Source organism: Marmota monax, unplaced genomic scaffold, assembly GCF_021218885.2.
Source record: "Marmota monax isolate L192 unplaced genomic scaffold, Marmota_monax_Labrador192_F-V1.1 WCK01_AAM20220418_F8-fsc00081, whole genome shotgun sequence".
In the NCBI taxonomy this organism is placed as follows: domain Eukaryota; kingdom Metazoa; phylum Chordata; class Mammalia; order Rodentia; family Sciuridae; genus Marmota; species Marmota monax.
In genome coordinates, this window is record NW_026695234.1 from 8,904,209 (window position 1) to 8,927,744 (window position 23,536).

At 35.7% G+C, this 23,536-nt stretch overlaps 1 protein-coding gene across 1 annotated transcript; it reads left to right on the plus strand.

The window, feature by feature from the left end:
* The first annotated feature begins 521 nt into the window (after positions 1–521).
* LOC124088830 (NXPE family member 4-like) lies at positions 522–22,410 on the plus strand. Its single transcript, XM_046438604.1, has 7 exons — positions 522–645; positions 1,824–1,893; positions 3,137–3,242; positions 16,194–16,927; positions 17,405–17,466; positions 18,779–18,985; positions 21,875–22,410. Exons 1-7 carry the CDS (start codon positions 522–524, stop codon positions 22,408–22,410), a joined length of 1,839 nt encoding a protein of 612 aa, XP_046294560.1.
* Positions 22,411–23,536: the final 1,126 nt, after the last annotated feature.

The following is a 23,536-nucleotide window of genomic DNA, read 5'->3' on the forward strand; positions in this document are numbered from 1 at the left end:
TCATACGTGGAAGTTAGAAAGAAAAAGAAAGAGAGGTGGGTCTCATAAAAAATGAAGGAAGGCAGAGAGCAAAGATAAAAAGGACTAGGGGGAGGGAAGAGGGGAGGAACAGGAAATGTACTGATGATTGGAATCGACCAAATTATATTGTTATATTACTTGCATGTACTAATATGTAGCAATGAATTCTATAATTATGTATAATTAAAATGCACTAATAAAAAGAACAGAAAATATTGGAAATGAGAAAATAAAAAGAAAAAATTTAAAAATATTCTACTTTGCCTTACAAGTCAATGTTCTTTGAAAATATGATTTTTCATGTTTTCATAGTTGTATAAATTTCAACATATGCTATACTTTAATGTATTCAGTCCTCCATTGTTGGAAATTTTGGACTATTTGCTATTATCTATGGTAAATACTCCATAAATTACAAGTTTGAAAACCAAACCAAACAAAAAACAAATCCCCAACTGCCCTCATAGTTCTCTGGTCGTCACTAACTCTCTTCCCAAGCTATGCCGCTGCCACCCAAATGTGCCATGTCCTCCCTGGACTTTGCCTGGGTGGGACAGGGTTTCATACAGACATCCAGCAGCCAGCAGGATCTGGGCTGTACAGCTGTGGCCATCGGTCATCCAGGTGAGGAGAGGGGAGGTTCGTGGGGCTTCAAGCCCTGGGTCTGGGATCTGCAGGATTGAGACCATGCCTGACCTTCCCAGCCTGTGGTGCAGGGAGCAGCTGGTCTAGCTTTCTCACTGTACCCCTTCTGTTTCATTTTAATATACCAATTTTTATTTTTTATTTATAATTTCATTCTCCTGAAAGATTTATTATCTGCCTCTTTACAGAAAAAGTTTGTCTATCTCTGGATCAGAACATTCATATATCAGGTCACTATTTCTGTCTTTGGATTTAAATCTGCTATCCTGAGAGCTGTTTTCTCCTTCCTCCCTTCCTTCCTTCCTTTCCCTTATGTTGGGTTAATTGAACTTTTAAAAGTTATTTTATTTAATCTCCATTATTATTTTATCATTTATGTCTCTTTTAAGAAAAAATGTTTAGTGGTTGCACCAAGTGTTGCAGTATTTTTTATAAATAGTTTTTATGCTGTACTGTTTTAGGACTAATGATAAAAGTCTGTACATGTCCAGTACATATGCAGTGTCCTGTTTCAAAACTTTTCCATCTTGGTTGGTTGAATTCTCAGTTGCAGAACCAATGAATACAAAAGACTGGCTCTGTTTGACCTAACACAATCTCCTTTTTATCCTAAGGACATCTGCTTTGTTTTTCCAAATTGTTCTAGTTTAATTGCTGAAATGCTAAAGTGTTTTAAGTCTTGGCCTGGAATATCTGGGAGCCATTTCTTTTCAAGCACAGAGTCCTTTTAGAACCTAGCATCACACATGAGGGCTTGACACAGTTTTTAGTCTATACGACTTGGATTCATCTTGAAAGACCAGACTTCAGAATTCCTGTATAGATATCACCCTGGTCTTCCAAATTAGAATTCACAAATGTACTCACTCTGAGATGTCTTGCCTGTATTGTATTTGAGGTACTTTCAGTTCAATTCAGCAAATTTTATTGAACATAAGATAATACCCAACCGGGTCTTCAAAACAAGGCAATGGGGCCTTCATAACAAGGTTCACATGGAAAATAGGAAGTTCAGTTCTCCATGGATGACTGTTTACTCTCAATCACTTGAACTTCTGGCTACATTTCTTTTTGTCTTCTCAGGTATTTATCATGTCCTTACTAGAATTAGACTCCTAAAGTCTTAAGACATTGAAATCATTTCACCTACTTTTCAGAGCATTCATTTCTCTTGCCTGTTCGCCTTGAAGTGATGATTAACCTTTGTGATCCAGGCCCCTCCTTAAGGTGGAGTTGCCTGACAATTTGAAGCTGAATTACACAGAAGGTTGCAAGTCCAAGCAAAAAGTACCCAGGGGCTGGGGATGTGGCTCAGCAGTAGAGCACTCACCTAGCTGGTGTGAGGCACTGAGTTTGATCCTCAGCACCACATAAAAATGAATAAATAAAATAAAGATATTGTGTCCAACTACAACTAAAAAAATATTTTTAAAATAAGTATCCAGTCTACAACTTGTGATTTATTTTGTTACAAAGAAGAGGTGCCTCAGTAACACACTGGGGCTTCAGGAGAAAACCTCCACACCCTGCTCACAGGAGTTCCTAGGTGTAGGATTGAAGAAGTCTTTACAACTAAAGGTAAGAAAACATTTTCTAAGTGGAGCAGGTGAGGGAGAGTGGTGACATTTATTCTTGAGTGCAGAAACTTCTAAAGTCTATGTGTAAACTGAGAGTACAGGGGAGGAGTTGCTTCTAGGAGGGGAAATAAATTTTCAGGGATAAAACATTTTAGAAAGGCATCATTCAAGCAACTGGATTTTATTTATTTACTTATTATGATGTCAAGGATAAAACCCAAGGCCTTGTGCATGTTAGACAGGCACTCTACCACTGAGCGATGCTCTCAGCCCAAGCAATCTGATTTTAAATCACAAGTTGAAATTCCAGATCAAAGATAAATCATATGAATTGAAGAGAAACACTGATAAAGCCTAAAACAATTTTAAAAGGAAGTAATGACCATGAGTTTTAAAATAAATATTTTCAAGGTTAATGGGTGCCAGAAAGTCTCCAAGGAAAACAAGAAAACGGAACAAATTTACAGACAGGGATTGAGGAAGCTGAATGATCAATTTATATAAGAAGGTCACTGAGCTAATATGAATCTCAGGGTCAGTATTTACTCAAGCTTTTGTCTGCTCATGATGTTTAAGGAAGTGAATAGGAGGTACTTGAGATGACAATAAGCTGGAGGCTTCACCTTAACCATGAGCATCCATCCCTGCACCCTGTAGGTGCTTAGCTGCTCAGTTCCTTAGAGTCCATGGGGGCTGCGTGGAATGACTTTCCTGGGCAAAGTACAAGCTGATCACCATGAACAGCTGCTGGGGGACACAAGGGCAGCTGGGGGCGGGGGGGCAAGGTTTACCTCTGGGAGGAACTCATCTGAGGAGGCACAAACACTTCGGGTGTTTCCATGCTTTTCTTTCTGTTTTGTTGCATTGTGTGTGTGTTTTGTTGTCTCTTGTAGGGTCCTGATCATGAAAACAACTGTGACCAATCGGAAGTCACTGTGGCTACTGCTGCTTATATTAGCCTTCTTGATCACTTTTACAGTTCTTCAAAAGTCCACAAAGGTAGGAATTGCTTGCTTTCTGTGTTTGCAAAAGTATATTTTTACTTGATACCTCACCTGTTCTAGGAAAGTCCAAACTTCAAGACCTATAAAATGCAGTAGGGGAGTTTCAAAGGCGTGCACACTTTTTAAGAAGCAGAGTGACTGAAAATCATTAAACAGCATGTGAGAGAGTAACACTGTGTGTGTTTACACACAGACCCTGTTTTTTCACCTTCTTTTACAAAACATCTGAAGAACAAAATATGCTTATTTTCATATAGTAAAATTTATCTGCCTTTTTACTCTGAAGAGAAATATTTCCACACTCCAGCATTAGATTACTTGTCTAAATAATCTACTGAAATTTTAAATGTTGGGCTGGGGATGTGGCCCAAGCGGTAGTGTGCTCGCCTGGCATGTGTGCGGCCTGGATTCGATCCTCAGCACCACATAAACAAAGATGTTGTGTCTGCCGAAAACTGAAAAATAAATATTAAAAAAAATTCTCTCTGTCTCTCTCTCTCTCTCTCTCCTTAAAAAATTTTTAAATGTTGCTTTTGAAAATCTAAAAATCAGCATATTATAGCAATACAGCCACCTCAATGTTTATAGCAGCATTGTTCACAATAGTCAAATTTTGGAATTAACCCAGATGTTCCTCAATAGATGAATGGACTAAGAAAACACGTATATAGACATAATGGAGTCTTACTCAGCCATAAAGAAGAATGGAATAATGGTATTTGCCATTATGTAGTATTGGAACAAGGAAATTGTCAGTACATTGATGAAAATACAGAATGCTAAGTGAAATAGGCCAGACTTAGAAAATCAAGGTGGAATGTTTTCTCTCATATGTGAAAGCTAGAGCAAAGCACAGGAAAGAAGATGGTTTGGGAGGAGATGGGATACCAGAAAGACACAGAGAAAATCAGTGGAGTAGAACAAGGAGGTCAAGAGTGAGGAAAGAAGGGAAAGAGGAAGATAAATGGAATGAATTTAATAAAATCATTTTAGATTCTTATATAGAGGTGCCAAAGGGAAATTCATTTATATGTATATGTAGAAGAAAGGAAATTTAGTTGAGTAAAGGAGGGAGATTAGGGAGAGGGAGGTGGAAGGAAATAGGATGTCTGGGAATTGAAATCAAATTGGTTGCATGTGTGATTTGTCCAAGTGAACCCAACTACTATGTATAATTATGAAGCTCTAATAAAAAATCTTACTTTTGACTTTTAACCTTTCAATGCATGTGCTTTATTTTGTTTTTATTTCCTTCTGTTAATCTTTTACTTCCATATAGATAGCCACCTCCTTTTATTTAATGTAGTCCTTTCTTTCTAGGGCATGCCACCTCATATCTCAAAAGGTCAATCAAGTGAAAGTCCCTTTTGGGGCTCTTGTTCTGTTCCATTGACCACTTTGTCTTCCTTGTGCCAACACTACATTGTTACTAGTGACAGAGCTTCAAAATTAGTCTTCAAAGCTTGCAGGTCACATTGCCATTGTTTGTTTCACTTCAGAAGATTTGGCCCCATCGTAGCTCTTCACTCTTCCTTGCACATTTTGGAGTCAGCCTATCAAATCTGAAGAAAAACCCTGGTTAAGTTCTATAAGCATGACCTCAACTTACATAAGTCCAGTTGGAAAAACTGACGTTTATATTTTTCTGTTGAGCAACATCGGATATCTATTTATTTACATCTTCTTCAAGTCTTTCAGTAAATCTTACAGTTTCTGCCTACAGGTCTTGCACATTTTCCGTTAGATTTATTCCTAGGTACCTTATAATTACATGTTGGTATAATATTTTTTGTTTGTATATGCTGTTCTTTTTAAAATGAGATTTTCTAATTGTTTATTGATGGTGTAGAGGAGGACAATTGACTTTTGCATATTGAACAATAAAATTTTAACTTTCCAGTATCTCTACTTGATTCATTAATGCCACCAGCATCTCTTTAAGGATGGAAAGTATATTTGTATTATGGCTTCCATCTTTTCCAGAACACTTATCTGTGTTTGGAGCTATGATTTTCTTTCTTGATTTAATCTCATCTTGGTTTAATCTCTCATTTTTCTGGAGATTTCCCACTAGTTCTGGTTCAACTAAGGCATTTCTGTTTCCCAGAAATAGATTTGTGAAGTTCTTTTCTGTGTTTTATAGGATTTTTATGGCAAATATTGAGACTCAATATATGCTTAGTCCTTCATCTTAAATCAGACTTTGCTTGTTTTATTTCTTCCAAAAATTATGAGCACAAAAAATGTGGCATATATACACAATGGAATTTTACTCAGCAATAAAAGAGGATAAAATCATGGCTTTTGCAGGTAAATGGATGGTGTTGGGGAAGATAATGGTAAGTGAAGTTAGCCAATCCCCAAAAGACAAATGCCGAATGTTTTCTCTAATATAAGGAGGCTGACTCACAATGTTTTCTCTAATATAAGGTAGGGAGGGGGAGTATGGGAAGAATAGATGAATTCTAGATAGGTAAGAGGGGTGGGAGGGAAAAGGAGGAGGCAGGGAATTAGCAAGGATGGTGGAATGTGATAGACATCATTATCCAAAGTACATGAATGCACACAACCTACTGAGTGTCAACGTACTTTATATACAAACAGAGATATGAAAAATTGTGGTATGTATGTGTAATAAGAATTGTAATAATTGTAATGCAAAAAAACCAAAGTACATGTATAAAGACATGAATTGGCATGAACATACTTTATACAAAGATGAAAAATTGTGCTCTATATGTGTAATAAAAATTGTAATGCATTCTGCTGTTGTGTATTTTAAAAAATAAAATCAATTAAATAAAAAAGAAAATAATTCTATCATCCTAAAAATCAAAGTTCTAATAATATATAAATATCTCATAATGTGGTGTGATGGTTCAAATACATTATTATGAAAACATTATTTAGATCCTCTGGGTCCTTGCCCATTTTAACATATAGTTCATGTAGCAACTACTGAGAGCGTTTATTAAATTTCTAATTTTGATTGTGGATTTTTTCCATTTTCCCCTTTAATTTGTCATTTATAGGTACATGTGTGTACAAGTGTATACACATGTATGATTGCTATGGTTTCTGATAAAATGATTCTTCTGTCATGATGAAATAGTCATCTTTATTTCTAGTGATACTCTTTGTCCCCAAAACTAATAATATTGGGTTTTTGTATACTTATATGGTCTATCACTGTCTGTATGAAATACGACATATTACTTTCAACCTACAGGTATCCTATACATTAGTGGTGTTCCTTGTAGACAGCAAACGTTTGGCTCTTCTTTTTTTGTTTCTGCCTTTTAGTGAGGCAGGCAGTCCACCTACATCCAATAGAATTATTAAAATGAGAGGATTTAGATTGATCACTTTGCTATTTATTTTCTGTTTGGCCCTTCTATTTTTTTTTCTTTTTTGGCCCCTCTTTTCCTTTTCCTGCTATATTTTGGGTCTTTAACTTTAATTTACTAAATAAATATGGGTACTTTAAAGAATAAAAACAGTTTTTTGTATTTATCTGTATATTTCTTTCTTCTGGCGCTGAGGTTTTGAGTTTCCTACAGCCTAAAGAACTTCAGTCAGTACTTAGAATGCAAGTCCTGTACTGCCCATTCTTCCAGGTATCAACTGCCCTCCAATTCCTACCTGCTTGTGTTCATTCTCCACTGCTTTTAGAGAGTTGATTTTTAAAATATATATTTGTTTGGGATTTATTATTAGTGTCTACAGGAGAATTGATCCAGTACAAACTACTCTGCCTTTATTAAAAATCCTGATAAATGATTAATAGTAATTATTCATCCTACTATTTTATTTTACATGTCAAGATATTCTTAACAAAAAAAATCTTTAGTTATCAAATAAGACAGACTATAATAATGCATACTTAGCATGTGCCAGTATCTTTCCTAATGCTTCACATGTTATTTCATCCATCCTCACAGTAACTACATAAGGTGTTTATTTTTTATGACCTAATACTCAAATGATAAAACTGATTCAAGAGAGGTGAACAACTTGACCAAAACTGCATAGCTAGACAGTGGAAAAGCTAAGCTTTCACCAAAGGCAAATGTCTCTAAAAAGGAGCTATCTACTGTTGTGAGCATTCGGTAAGAATAGAATTCTCATGCACTGCTTGTCTGGATGTAAAAATGGAACAATTTTATTTTTAATAATTTCACAGTATGTATCAAATCCTTTAACAATGTTCACCACATTTTACTAATTATTCTATCTCTGAGATTCTTGGTAAATTTTTTGAATTGCAAAGAATGACTTGTAAGAAGAGTCATTCTTTATAGAATTAAATATATGATAAAAAAACTGAAAGCAATAAATATCCAAAAAGACAAGAATGAGTAAATTATTAAGCTATATCTGTAGGCTGGAATAATAAAGGACTTTGACGTAAGGTTGAGAGATTTTGATGTCATTGCTTAAACTCAAAATTTAATGATGAATATTTATTTGGTATCAGGCAGAGTGGTACACAAGAAATAAGAGAAATTCACCAAAATTTTAACAGTAGTATCAATGGTTGGCATGATTATGGGCTGATTTTATTTCTTATGCACTTTTCACATTCTCTTAATTCTTAATAATATATTGTTATTATTTATAATTAGAAAATAAACATTCTATAAATCTGTTTTTCAATATCTCCTGTATTAGAAAAAACAATCTGAAAAAACACTAACTAAAGATAACAGAATCATCAAGCAAAGTATGAAAGATGAAATAAAAATGATATTATACATAAAAGCCCCATGCATGTTAAACATTTTCTTTCTTATTTTCAAATGTATATTCACTTGACAAATGCAAATTATATGTATTGTACATTATTTGAAAAATGAATACATTGTGGAATAACTAAATCAAGCTAATTAACATTAAGATCACATCATTACTTATTAATATTATTATTAGTATTATTTGGTGGTGGTGATATTTCAAATCTACTCTCTAAGCAATTTTTTCTTGTGTTTTGTTTTGTTGGGGCATTTTTGGGGGGGAAGGAGGCATTAGTGGTGCCTGGGAACAAACCAGGGCCTCACACATGGTAGACAAGCACTCTACACCTGAGCTACATCTCCAGCCTCAGCAATTTTTAAGAATGCAAATGCATTATTTATTTGTTGTCACTAAGTTAGACAATATATTTGAACTTATTCTTGAACTTATTTCTCCTAAGTGAAGATTTGTGACCAACATATTTTGCACTCATATCTACAAATCATTCTCCATAGGAGATTTTCTCCTATGTTTTCTTTTAGTAGTTTTTCAGTTTCAGGTGTTACATTTAACTTTTTAATTCATTTTGGGTTGATTTCTATATAAAGTGTGATGTAAGGGTATAAATACATTATTCTGCATGTGGATGTTCAGTTGTCCCAAAGCTATTTTTAAAGAAACTGTTTCTTTTGCTGAGAAGAAACTTTTTAGTTCAAATCCATCCCACTTCTTTTTTGTTTTTTAATATCTATCTATTTTTATGTGGTGCTGAGGATCGAACCTAGTGCCTCGCATGCCAGGCCAGCGTGCTACCATTTGAGCCACATCCCCAGCCCCCATTTCTTGATTTGTGGTTTTAATTCTTGTGCTATAGTAGTCTTGTTAAGGAAGGTGGGGAATAATCCGATATAATGGAGATTTGGGTCTACTTTTTCTTCTAATAGACACAGTGTCTCTGGTTTAATTCCTAGGTCCTTGATCCACTTTGAGTTTTGTGCATGGTGAGAGATAGGGGTTTAATTTCATTTTGTTGCATATGGATTTCCATTTTTCCCAGCACAATTTATTGAAGAGGCTATCTTTTCTCCAATGTATATTTTTGGTGCCTTTGTCAAATATAAGATAACTGTAATTATGTGGGTTAGTCTCTGTGTCCTCTATTCAGTACCATTGGTCTACAGGTCTATTTTGGTGCAAGTACCATGCTGTTTTGTTATGCTCTGTAGTATAGTTTAAGGTCTGGTATAGAGATGCTTCACTCTTCTTGCTAAGAATTGCTTTAGCTATTCTGGGTCTCTTGCTTTTTGAGATGAATTTCATGACTGCTTTTTCTTTCTGTAAGGAATGCCATTGGGATTTTGATTGGAATTGCATTAAATTTGTATAGTGCTTTTGGTAGTATGGTCATTTTGATAATATTAATTTTGCCTATCCAAGAACAAGGTAGATCTTTCCATCTTCTAATGTCTTCTTTAATTTCTTTCTTTAGAATTCGTAGCTTTCATTGTAGAGGTCTTTCACCTCTTTCATTGATTCCCAAGTATTTTTTTGATGCTATTGTAAATGGGGTAGTTTTCCTCGATTACATTTCAGAGAAGTTATCACTGATGTACAAAAATGCCTTGAATTTATGGGTGTTGATTTTGTATCCTGTTCCCTTGCTGAATTCACTTACTAGTTCTAGAAGTTTTCTGGTGGAATTTTTTGGGTCTTCTAGGTATAGAATCATATTGTCAGAAAATAGTGCTAATTTGAGTTCTTCTTTACCTACCCATCCATATCCCTTTAGTTTCTTTCATCTGTCTAATTGCTCTGGCCAGTGTTTCAAAAACTATGATAAATAGAAGTGATGAAAAATGGCACAATGTCTTGTTCAAGTTTTTAGAGGAAATGCTTTTAATTTTCCCTCCATTTAAAATTATGTGGGGGGCTGGGGATGTGGCTCAAGCGGTAGCGTGCTCACCTGGCACGCGTGCGGCCCAGGTTCGATCCTCAGCACTACATACAAACAAAGATGTTGTGTCCGCCAAAAACTAAAAAATAAATATTATAAAAAATCTCTCTCTCTCTCTCTCTCTCTCTCTCTCTCTCTCTCTCTTTAAAAAAATAAATAAAAAATAAAAATAAAATAAAATTATGTGGGCCTGGGGCTTAGCATAGATATCTTTTACAATGTTGAGATATGTTCCTGTTTTCCCTATTTTTTGGAGTGTTTTGAAAATAATGGGTGCTGTATTTTGTCAAATGCTTTTTCTGGATCTATTGAGATAATCATATGGTTCTTATCTTTAAGTCTATTGATGTGATGAATCACATTTATTGATTTCCATGTGTTGAACCAATCTTGCATCCCTGAGATGAAAGCCACTTGATCGTGGTGCACTGTCTTTTTGATATGCTTTTGTATTCAATTTACCAGAATTTTATTGAGAATTCTTGCTTCTATGTTCATTAGAGATATTAGTCTGAAGTTTTCTTTTTTTGATCTGTCTTTGCCTGGTTTTGGAATCAGGGTGATATTGGCCTCATAGAATGGGTTTGGAAGTGCTCCCTCTTTTTCTATTTCCTGAAATAAATTGAAGAGTATTGGTATTAGTTCTTCTTTAAAGGTCTTGTAGAACGCAGCTGTATATCCATCCAGTCCTGGCCTTTTTTTGGTTGGTAGGCTTCTGATGGCATCTCCTATTTCATTGCTTGAAATTGGTCTGTTTAAATTGTGTATATATGCCTGATTCAATTTGGGCAAATTATATGACTCTAGAAATTTGTGGATGCCTTTGATAGTTTCTATTTTATTGGATTACAATTTTCAAAATAATTTCTAATTATCTTCTGTATTTCTGTACTGTTTGTTGTGATATTTCAATTTTCATCACGTATGTTAGTGATTTGAGTTTTCCCTCTCCTTCTCTTCATTAGCATGGCTAAGAGTCTGTCAATTTTATTTATTTTCTCAAAAACCAACTTTTTGTTCTGTCAATTTTTTCAGTTGTTTCTTTTGTTCCAATTTCATTGAGTTCAGCTCTGATTTTAATTATTTCCTGTCTTCTACTGCTTTTGGTGTTGATTTGTTCATCTTTCTCTAGGACTTTGAGATGTAATGTTATGTCACTTATTTGTTGACTTTTTCTTCTTTTAAAGAATGAACTCCATGCAATAAACTTTCCTCTTAGAACTGCTCTCATAGTGTCTCAGGGATTTCAATATGCTGTATCTGTGTTTTCATTCACCTCTAAAAATTTTTTTCAATCTCCTCCTTGATGTCTTCTGTAAACCATTGTTCATTCAATAGCATATTATTTAGTCCCCAGGTGTTGGAGTAGCTTTTACTTCTTATTTTATCATTGATTTCTAATCTCTTTCCACTATGATCTTTTAGAATACAGGATAGTATCTCTACTTTTTTATATTTGCTAAGAGTTACTTTGTGGCATAATATATGGTCCATTTTAGAGAAGGATCCATGTGCTGCTGAGAAGAAAGTGTACTCTCTCATTGAAGGATGAAATATTCTATATATGTCAGTTTCTTCAGATTTTGTTAGAAAGATATATCCAGTGGTGAAAGAGGTGTGTTAAAGTCACCCAAAATTGTTGTGGTTTTGGTACATTTGGGTCTTGAACTTAAGAAGAGTTTGTTCAATGAACATAGATGCTCCATTGTTTGGAGGCAGCATATTATTGGGTCTTTTTTTTGGGGGGGAGTGATTCCATCTGCTAGCTTATGTCTTTTGATTGGTGAGTTTAGGCCATTAACATTCAAGGTTTATTATTGAGACATGATTTGTATTCCCATCCATTTTTGTTTATTTTTGGTATTTAACTTGGTTTCCCCTCTGATTATTTTCTCCTTTAGTGTAATTCCTCCCTGTGCTGATTTTCATCATCGTTTTTCATTTCCTCTTTGTGGAATATTTTGCCAAGGATGTTCTGTAATGCAGGCTTTCTAGTTGTAAATTTTTTAACTTTTGTTTATCATGGAAGGTTTTTATTTCATCATCAAATCTAAAGCTTAGGGGCTGGGGATGTGGCTCAAGCGGTAGCGTGCTCACCTGGCATGCGTGCTGCCCAGGTTTGATCCTCAGTACCACATACAAACAAAGATGTTGTGTCCGCCGAGAAATCTAAAGCTTAGTTTTGCTGGATATAAGATTCTTGGTTGGCATCCATTTTCTTTCAGAGATTGGTATATGTTGTTCCCTGATCTCTTGGCTTTGAGGGTCTGGATTGAAAAATCTGCTTAGATACGAATTGGTTTTCTTCTATATGTGATCTGATTCCTCTCTCTTGAAACTTTTTAAGATTCTGTCTTTATTCTGTATGCTAGGAATTTTCATTATAATGTGACTTGGTGTTGATCTGTTGTATTTTGTGTCCTGTAAGCCTCTTGTATTTGGTTTTCCAATTCATTCTTCATGCTTGGGAAATTTTCTATTATCTCATTGAAAAGATGGTGCATTTCTTTGGTTTGAAACTCTGTGCTTTCTTCTATCCCAATAACTCTTAGATATGGTCTTTTGATGCTGTCCCATAATTCTTGGATGTTCTGTTCATGGTTTCTTACTGTCTTCACTGTGTGATCAACTTTATTTTCTAGATAGTATACTTGTCTTCATTATCTGATGTTCTTTCTTCCTAGTGACCTAGTCTGTTGGTTGTGCTTTCTATTTAGTTTTTTTATTTGGTTTATTGTTTCCTTAATTTCAAGGATTTCTGACTTTTTTTTCAGAGTTTCTATCTCTTTCTTGAAGTAATCTTTTGCTACCTGTATTTGCTCTCTTATCTCTTTGTTGGAGTGATCAATTTGGGGCTGTATTTGCTCATTTGGGTCATTTTTTAATTCACAGATCATTTTAATTATAAACCTTCTGAACTCCTTCTCTGACATTTCATCAACTTCATTGTCCATAGTAGTATCTTGGTTTGTTTGGGGTGCTTTCCTCCCTTGTTTTTTCATGTTGTCTGTGTGTCTTCCTTTCTTGCAGTGTGGATCTGAGATATTATTTTTTCTTCCTTATGTTCTTGTAGTACCCATGCAGATTGTCTGTAGCTCACCTTGATGTTGGGATTTTAGACCCTGCTCGTGGCCCTCAATGTATGCTACTACAACTAAAGGTGGTGGTGGCAATAGCCAAGGTAACTCGAGATAATAGTGGAAATGTCCCAAGATGGATGCAATGTCTTACAGAGATGGGACTGAAAGGGTGGGCTTTGGGATGCCTTCTCTGAGATTCAGCTGCTTCTAGGTCCTATCTGTTGTCAAAAGGCAGGGGCTACTGCATGGGGAAGGCTATGGTGATGTCTGCAGTGTCCCAAGATGGAAGTGGGTTAGGCTTGGGCTCCTAGGTGTGGGGGAATGAACTCAGACCCACACCGGGCCTGGGTCCCATGTATGTAGGTGTGCACAGAGCATCTGGGCCGTACCTGAGCTCCCCTGGTGGTCTGCTGGTTGGAAGAGGCAGTCCTGTGCTGCAGCCTGAGCTCCAGCAGGTGTCTGCAGCTGGTAGGATAGACTGGGGCCTACTGTGTGTAATTTTCTTTATTCTGGTGTCTTTATATGTCTTTGATTTCAGTGTAAGGATGGCCTCATGAAAATAATTTAAAACTATTCTCTCCTCTTCAATTTTTTGGAATACCTTGAGACAGATTGATATTAGTTCTTCTTTAGATGTTTGCTAGAATTTAGCAGTGAAGTCTTCACATCCTAGGCTTTTCTTTGATGTGAGACATTTTAATAGTGATTCAATCTTCTTAGTCATTTTTAGTCCATTTGTATCTTTTATTTCTTCATGATTCAGTCTTGGTAAATATTATGTGTATAGGGACTTATCCATCTCTTCTAGGCTATCCAGTTTGCTGGCATGTAGTTGTTCATGGTGGTCTTTTATGATCTTTGAATTTCTGTGCTATCAGCTGTAATGTATACATTCTCATTTCTGAATTTTTTAATTTGGACCTTCACCCTTATTTTTTCTAGTCTACCTAATAGTTTATATTTAAAAAAAAAATCACATATTTTTAGTGATCATTTCTATTGGCTCTATATTCTCTATTTTATTTTTCTGCTCTGATCTTTATTGTGTCCTTCTTCTTATAACTTTGACTAAATCTGTTCTTCTTTTTCTAGTTCCTTGAAGTACAACATTAGGTTTGTTATTTGATGTGTTTATTGCTATAAAATTCCTGATTAGAATTGTTTTTTTCTGCATCCCTAAGTTTTGATATACTATGGTATGGGTACATTGTGATTTGTCTCAAAATATTTTTTAATTTATTTTTCCCCCTGTGGTGCTAGCGATTGAATCTTGGACCTTGTACATGCTAAGCAGATCCTCTACCACTGAGCCAAGTCCATCCCTTACTCTTTTTTTATTTCTTCTTTGACCCATTGGTTGCTCATGAACATATATTTAATTTTTCTATATTTGTGAATTTCCTGAATTCTTTCTGTTATTGATTTCTAGTTTTATAACATTGTGGTTGAAAAGATACTTGACATAATTTTAATCTTAAGATTTTTTTATGTGGCCTAACATGATCTAGCAGGTAGAATATTCTGAGTGCACCTAAGAGGAGTGTGTATTCTGCTGCAATTGGGTGGATATTTCATATATGTTTATTAATTCCATTTTGTCTGAAGGGCAGTGTTTGGGTTTTGGGTTTGTAGTGCTGAATATGGGACCCCAGGCCTCACACATGCTAGGCAAGTGCCAGCACTTCAACCGTGAGAAACATCCCCAGCCCAGCTAAAATATAATTATGATGTCTCCTTACAGATTTTCTGTCCAGATGATCTATTCATAGCTGAAAATGGGTATTAAAGTGTCCCCTACTATGATTATATTATAGTTTATCTCTTTCAGATCTATCAATATCTGTTTTATATATTGATTTGCTTCAATGTTGGATGGAGATTATATATATATATATATATATATACACACACACACACACACACACACACACACATATACACACACAAACACATACAGACATATCATCTTATTTGACTCCTTTATCATTATATAATGACGTTTTTGTTTGTTTTAAAATTTTTAACTTAAAGTTTGTTTCATCTGATGTAACTATAGCTACTACTGTTATCTTTCTGTTCACTTGAAAGGAATGTATTTTACCATTCTTTCACTTTTAATTGTGTGTGTTCTTACAGGTGAAGTCTCTTGCCAGCAGCATAGAGTTATATCATTTTTATTTTTTTTTCATCTGTTCAATGATGCTATCTCCTTAGGAGAATTTATTATATTATTATAGGTAATTATTGATACATAAAGACCACTTCCATTTTGCTGTCTTCCTATTGTTTTGTGGAGTGTTTATTCTTTCCTCTATGCTCGCTTTCTTCCTTTGTGACTAGTGATTTTTTTCTAGTGGTATGCTTTGAATTCTTACTTTTTATCTTTTATGTACTTGCTACAAATGTATTCTTTGTGGTTACCATAAGACATACAAAAAACTATAATAGTGATAGCACCATATTTAAGCTGGTAACAGCTTAATCTTCATCACATGAATAAAATCTACTTGTATACCACCCACATTTTAAATGTCGGATGTCACAATATATTCTTTTGTATTCTGTTTCCTTCAACAAACTAGTTTAGCCATTATTATTTTAATTCTTTTGCTGTTTAACCTTCATAATGAAGATATAAGTGATTTCTCATCATCATTACACCATTAGAGAATTCTGACTTTGTACATACTTTTACAAATTAGCCTTATGCTTTTCCATATTTTATGTTACTAATGGCATTTTTTTCATTCAGCTTGAACCACTACCACTATCATTTCTTGTAAGAGAGATAGGATAGTGATGAACATATTAGATTTGTTTGTCTGGGATTACATATTTTTTACTAAATTTTAGTTTTTATATAAAAATAATTAAACAAAAGCATTCATTCATTACAGTTAAAAACATTTTTTCATTTGGTCTTTCAGGTTGACCAACAAGGTAGATTTTACAACCACCATTTAAGAAAGAAGATCCTAAGGCTCGTTGGGCTTAAATGGTTCTTCCAAAACTGATGAGCCAACAGAAACTACAGTAATGCTAACAGTACCAAAAGTGTATTGACTATGACACACATGTGTCATTTAATTTTAGTACCTCTCATTATTCCATAAAAGATAAAAGTGATGTTAAAAGGGAACATTTTTGGTGTTCTCTATTCCCTTTCTTGTCATTTCAGATACAGACTGCTCTCAAGTTGCCTATCTCCCTCCATCACTGGAACATGGTCACAGAGTCCTCAAGCCCTGGAGCATCTCTGAATCCAGCAGCTTCACCAACAGAGACTGAGCTGAGAATAAGTGAGATCCGGGAGAAACTAGACCAAATGATACCGCCCAGACCCTTCACCCATGTGAACAGCATCACCAGTGCCACACATAGCACAGTCACCATCCTCAACCCTAGAGACACATACTGCAGGGGGGACCCGCTGGATATTCTGCTGGAGGCCAGGGACCACCTGGGACACAGGAAGGAATATGGAGGGGACTTCCTCAGGGCCAGGATGTCCTCCCCAACCCTGAAAGCAGGAGCCTCAGGAAAGGTGATGGACTTCAACAATGGTACCTACCTTGTCAGCTTCACTCTGTTCTGGGAGGGCCAGGTCTCCCTGTCTCTCCTGCTCATCCACCCCAGTGAAGGGGTGTCAGCTCTCTGGAGGGCAAGGAACCAAGGCTATGACAGGGTGATCTTCACAGGCCAGTTCATCAATGGGTCCACACAGGTCAATACTGATTGTGCCCTGATTTTAAACTCAAGCACTGAACTATGCCAATACCTGGATGCTCAAGACCAAGAAGCCTTCTACTGCATGAGGCCTCAGCATGTTCCCTGTGCTGCAATCATCCAAATGCGTTCCAAGAACAAGGAAGTTTCCTATCTTAGCAAACAAGAAAGGACCATATTTGTAAGGTAAAAAAAAATTATTGGTGGAGATACCAGGGCAATGATTTACTTTATTTTTCCTATATGTTGGTCCAAAGGAAAGTCCTACAAGCAAATCAACATAGGCACCATTTATGAAGATCCATTTAGGAGAGGATCTGTGAATTAATTTGGGGGACAGGGCTCATTCTTCACAAGTTCACAAGCTTTTTTAATCTTTGTCAATGAAATGAGAAATTCAGGCAAAATGGAAACCATAAGAGAATGAGAAATCTGTGTGGGTGCTCTAATATATTTTTTCTGCATCTTGCTAAGTCTTTGCTCTCCTTCTGGGTATCTGGATCTCATGGAATTTCCATTTCTTTAAATGGAAATTTCCTTACTGCCCTGAGTTGAGGAAACCATAATTGGTATTCACTAAAAAATAACTAGATGATCTTAATTATTGAGCTTTTCCTGATTTGAGGCCACCAGCAGGTTCATTTCTATACTTGTCTTTTGAAGGTCAAATGTGGGTGTGGAGATTATGAAAAACTTCAATGTGATTAGTGTCTCCAAATGCAACAGTAAGTGCTCCTGTGTTTGTGGAGGGTGCTTAGTACTAGACATACTTAAAGGCTTTCCTCTTTCTGTTGGACTTGTTCAGTTTTAGTTTCATCAGCTCAATGCTCATTTATCTTGTCTAATATGAGCCAAGATATCATGTACTAAGAGAATGAATTATTGGAATCCCTAGGATATCAAATGCCTCTTTTAGTAACTATATCTCTCATCATTGATGTACTCATCAGATAACAGATCACCTGTCCATCTTACACAATAACCTACAAACTGTGAAACTCTCTTCTAACTCTTTACCAGGCCCCCTTTCCAACACCATCCTTCTCCACACCATCATCATCACCACTTCCTGCATCACTTCTAGTCCAATAATCACCATCTAGAGGTTTCCAATCTGCTACCTAGGAGTCTGGTTACTATCATTATCTCCTCTTGATCTCTCACATTTCAAACAACTTTGATATACAAAGTAGAATTTCCACATTTATTTCCTTTAATTTATTTAACTCAAAACAGCCTAGGAAACCCTATCTAAAATGATTTAAGGCAACATCATTTATGTCTCTGGCAGTTTAGCATTAAAGGTTTGTTAATTGTTAATATACTTGCCCACACTGAAATATAATTATGTACCTTGTTGTAGAAATGGTATTTTTTACCCTGCATATATGAATAAGCCTATACCAGTCATTAAAATACTAAAGTCCTCCAAATAAATGAACAATCAGTGCCCCAGACCTGTCACCTCACTAATATAGCCACCTCAGACCCTTCATTAACCAACTAGGAGGTGAGTACCAGGCCCTTCATGGACCTTCAGGATTCTCTCTAGCCTTCAGACCGCTCAAACAGAATGGATGTTTCCAAACTTATTATTATTTTTTCTAAGATCTTGAATTTAACTCAATGAATTCATAGATTTTTTTGGTTGCTTTTAACCCATTGTGACAGAGTATAAATAACTTAAGGAAAAGGTGACTTAAATGATACTATGCATAATTTTTCATTACTCTACAAAAATGAATGACATTGCTTTTATAGAAAGACTGACAAATACTTAAAGTTTAACAGAGAGTCATTTTGACTTCTGGGAGAAAACATGTGCTATTATAATGAACATTAATGATACACATTTGGAAACTCATATTAGATCTTTTTTTTCCTGAAAAACAGCTATTCCATATGAGGATATTTCTGTAAGTCTTTTCTACTGTGACCACCCTATTAAGAGGACACTTAGAAATGACAGAAAGTTCTTTAGCAATACTGATGGATAATTTGATGTTTTAGAAGGTCCCTTCTTGCTGATTTTTGCAGAAGACCCAGTTCCACTAAAAGAGAAATGCAAGCCTCGCATGACATCCACAATCCCCAGTGGGCATGTCTGGAAAAAAATATGGCATCCTGGGCCCTGCAGTTTGGCTCCAATCAAAATGAATGAGTGCCTGAGAGGAAAATCCATTTACCTATTGGGAGATTCCACCATCCGCCAATGGATTGAATACTTCAAATCCAACATCAACAGTATGATTCAGTCTAAGCTTTATTCATATTCCCTTCAAAATTTTTCCTTACCTTTCAAGGAGAATAAGAAATGTAGGAAATGGCTCATCTTTATCATATTTCTTCATCACAATACACCAAAATTTTTCATAGGACATAGATATCTTTCCTTTACAAGAATACATTGATCTGAAATGAAGGGAGCAAGTGTAGAAAAATGTTTATCACCTCCCTGCCCATGAGAAATTCACACTACAGTATTTAGCCAGAAAGCATAGAAATTACCAAGGGAGCTAAAATGATTTCAGAAATTAAAATGTCCACTTTCTATAGTTAGTGTGAAGATTATGGGTGTGGATTCTAGATCCAGATGTCCTGGGTTCAGAACCTGACTTCAGATCCTATATCAGTGACTTGGACCAATTACATAAATAGTCTGTCCCTTGATTTACTCATCTGTCACCTACAAATGAAAAAAAAAATACCCACCAGATAAAATGAGGTAATACAGATGGTGAATTTTGATCATTATCTTTGAGGAAGTGAGGTTTTATGTAAATTATCATCACTGATAGTATGACAGATACAAGAGGAAGGTAAAACTTATATCACATTGGCACAGTGTTTAAAAGCATGGGATTTAGAGTTTAACAGAACTAGACTGAGTCCATTAGAAAAAATGATCTTTGGCCTGTTATTTATTTTCTCTGCCACATTTTCCTCATACATCCAATAAACATGGTGCTTATGCTGAAGATGAAATCAGGTAAAGGATATAAAGAATTCAACACATGGCAAGGCACATCTGCTCATAGAAAGGGCCCCCCAAAACAACAGAAATTGCCATTATCTGTAGTTAATGTTAGAGTTGGGTTCAGATACAGCTGGAAGAATCCTAGTCCAGTTGCTATATTTACAAAACTAAGAGTACACCAACAGTACCTCAAAATCCACTAACATATCTCAGCAATCTTACCTAGAAAATTGTCACTACCTGCCTATCTATGTCCCTGGGTCTGGTTCCTATTACCTAGGATTATTCAGTCATGGTGGATCCGTCCTGGTCTTCCAGACATGAAGCCACTCAGGATTTACAACTTAGCGAGAAAGATGATTCTCTTAATAAAAGCAAAATCAGTAGGACCTGGATTTCAAGTTTTAAGAATTCCCAATAAAAGGAGGGAGTTTTCAATCCTGACATCTGAGAAATGAAAAAACTCCTTGGGACCTCAATTTGTTCAGCTACAAAAGCAAGGGTCTAGTGATGACCTTCAGCATCATATTCTACAATGGAGGGTCTCTTAGTTCTACAGAGTACTGCAGTACTGAGTTACTTAACCTCTTTAGCTCATTTTGGATGTTGCAGTTGGAAAACATCTCCTGTGTGTTTTGCTTAAAGTTGAACTTTGTAGCCAAGGTCTGCTTTGCAAGAGAAAACTGAAGTAAGTTGGAAGCAGAGTGAAGAAAATCATTCTGCCATTTTCCACCAACCAATCGTCCAGCATGTCTGTTTTCTAGTCACTAGGTTAAGTCTTCAAACATATCTCTTTACTTCTAAGGTAGCACATGTGACAAAGCATTAGTAATCATTTAATACACATTTCCCACTGATATTTTGCTATAAATCAGCTGGCCTTAATATTTAGATAAGGATGTAATTGAGATGCTGAACAATAGTAGGACTTTATCTTATTCTACTTGTGCTGTGTTTATTTCCAGATGTGTCAAGATCAGGTAGGCTAGTTTCATAAGACGGGGATGGAACTTCAAGTTAAAGGCTGACTTTTTACAAACTGTGTAGTCTTCAGCAGGGGATTTTCTCTCTTGAGTTTTTCTTCCTATGATATGACAATTAGACACATAAATGAGGGATGTTGACATGAGTGATTGCCTCAGTTTAAATAAATGTAAACTGTAAATGATTTCACAAACAGTAATACTATTATTATTATAGATGATGTACTCAGTACAATTCCATGCATATGGAAGGAAACACATAAGTTTAGAATATAACCTTAGTCTTCAGGGAGTTTGCGAGTATTTGAAGAAATAGATTTATTTTTGTTTCTTAATACAAATAACATTAGTTAGTATATTTCTGTATCTTCAAATAATTTTAATCTAGAACCAACACGTTTTACAAAAATAATACTTACAAAACTAACCACATCGTCCTCCAGTACAGTTTTTTCAGTGCCTTATCATTCATCCAGTGGCATGGTTCTGCAAGAGGTCATACATAATCTATAATATTTTTAATTATTCGATTAAATTTCAAAAGTGTCCCTTTAGTCAAGCCTATAATAAATCAAACATGATTAGTGTATTTATATATAATCACCAAATATTTTCTCTTGTATTTATGACTTTGTCAGTCAATCATTTTTAGTGCATTATAGTTATACATAACATTGGGTTTGTTTTAACATAATTATACAAGCATGGAATATAATTCGCTCCAGTTCAGTTGCCAGTACTTCTTCTTTCCTTCTCTTCCTTACCCCTGTTCCCTTTCCTCTATTCTACTGATCTTTCTTCTATTTATTTAGTTTTATAAATTAGTGTGTTTTGGATCTATAAAGGTGAAATTCACTGTGGTATATGTTCATAGGAATGTGTGGTAAGATTCATTCCAACATTCTTCCCTTTTCCGGTCTGTCCACCTTTCCACTCAATCACTTACCTCTACTCCACTGACCCCTTTGCTATTTTCATGAGATTTCCTCTTCCCTCCTTTCCCACTTATTTTTTTCTAGCTTTCACAGATGAAGGAAAACATTTGATCCTTGACTGTCTGAGTCTAGCTTATTTCACTTAGCATTAAGTTCTTTATTTTTATCCATTCACCATGACTTGTCAATCTTATAACTTTATTCTCCTCTCATTTTGGGATTGCTTGTTTGTCTCCAGCACTCAAGACAGTGAATCTGCACGAGCATGGAAAAATGCAAAGCGAACTAGTTGTGGACTTGGATAGGAATATCAACATCCAGTGGCAAAAACATGCTTATCCCTTAGTTGGATCATCTACTTATTCAGTCAAAGATATTGAGTACATGGCCCGAGTCATTGACAGAACTGAAGGAGGAAAAAACACTGTCATTGTTATTTGTCTGGGCCAGCATTTCAGACCCTTTCCCATTGATGTTTTCATCCGAAGGGCCCTCAATGTGCACAAAGCTGTTCAGCGACTACTTCTGAGAAGCCCAGACACCACAGTCATTATCAAGAGAGAAAACATCAGGGAGATGCACAATGATGCGGAAAGATTAAGTGATTTTCATGGCTACATTCAAAACCTTGTCATGATGGACATTTTTCAAGATCTCAATGTGAGCATCATTGATGCCTGGGATATCACAATTGCATATGGCACAAATAATGTCCACCCACCTCAATATGTAGTTGGAAATCAAATTAATATATTCTTAAATTATGTTTGCTAGATAGCACGTATCTCTGAAATTCATTCATTTAGGGAAATGATCTATTGAGTGCCTGCTAGCATATTGAGTGTCATTTTTGTCTCAGAACTCCAAGGTAGCTGAGAAGATAATCTGCACTGTGGCTGGTATGGATCCACCAGTTCAGCCAAGTAAACTATTTCTACTGTGGAATTTCATTTACAAATGAAAAGGTCATATCGGCACCAGTCAGAGTCATGCTGCTCTTCACCAATGGGAAGTTAAGACACCTATGAGTAAAAGCTCTTCTCTCTGGTACATGTAATCTATAAGTGATTGTAAAATAAACACTTGGAGAAAGAAGTCTCATTTTATTATGTCTACCACTATAAACAGATGTAAGCTGATTTCCAAATGAGAAGTCTTATGAGGTGATTCTCCCACAGCTCCGGAGGAGAAGCAGAAGGTCTCTGGATCTCAGAAATATCTAACTTTCTCTCCTTATAGAACTCCCACTGAGAAGCTCTAATCAGCATTTAGCATCCATGAATATTAGGATATCACATACGAAAGCACAGTGTGCTAGAATTGGAGGACCTAGGTCTTAGCTATATTATGTACAGTAATTGTAAGACCAAATAAGTCACTTCAGTTCTCTGAGCAACAGTTTCTCAAATGGAGAGATTAGTCTAAACTTTATGATATTAAGACCTTGCTCCATTTGATTCTGGGACAGGAAACAGGAGAGGTGCCTGGTGGGCTGGGTACAGGTTCCACCCACTACAATTCAGCCCTAGTACCAGTCACTCTGACCTATGTGTGTATTGCACTTCTAGGTGAGATTCTGCTTAGGAAAAATGCTCCACTAAAAATGTTTGAAAGCCATTCAATATATAATGAACAATTTTGGTTCCTCTAATGTACACAGGAAGGTTATCATGGTAATCACTCTCATTTGCACTTTAATAGGCCTTCCCATAAAGTGACCAAAAAGGAGTGAATGATATAAGAATGTCAGTTGAATAGGACAATTTAATTATCACAAAATAATTTGACAATACTCTTCCTTAATTTTATACAACAGGGCTCCAACCTACTCTTACTCTATCTGGGGAAAAAGCAGATATAATAAGACATCTTAAGCCTGTTTGTCCAGTTTCCTTTGGGA

Coding starts and splice junctions, on each gene's coding strand:
- LOC124088830 (XM_046438604.1), top strand. CDS start 522: ATGCCGCTGCCACCCAAATGTGCCATGTCCTCCCTGGACTTTGCCTGG. Junction 3,243..16,193: donor TTCTTCAAAAGTCCACAAAG/GTAGGAATTGCT, acceptor TTGTCATTTCAG/ATACAGACTGCTCTCAAGTT. Junction 16,928..17,404: donor GAAAGGACCATATTTGTAAG/GTAAAAAAAAAT, acceptor TGTCTTTTGAAG/GTCAAATGTGGGTGTGGAGA.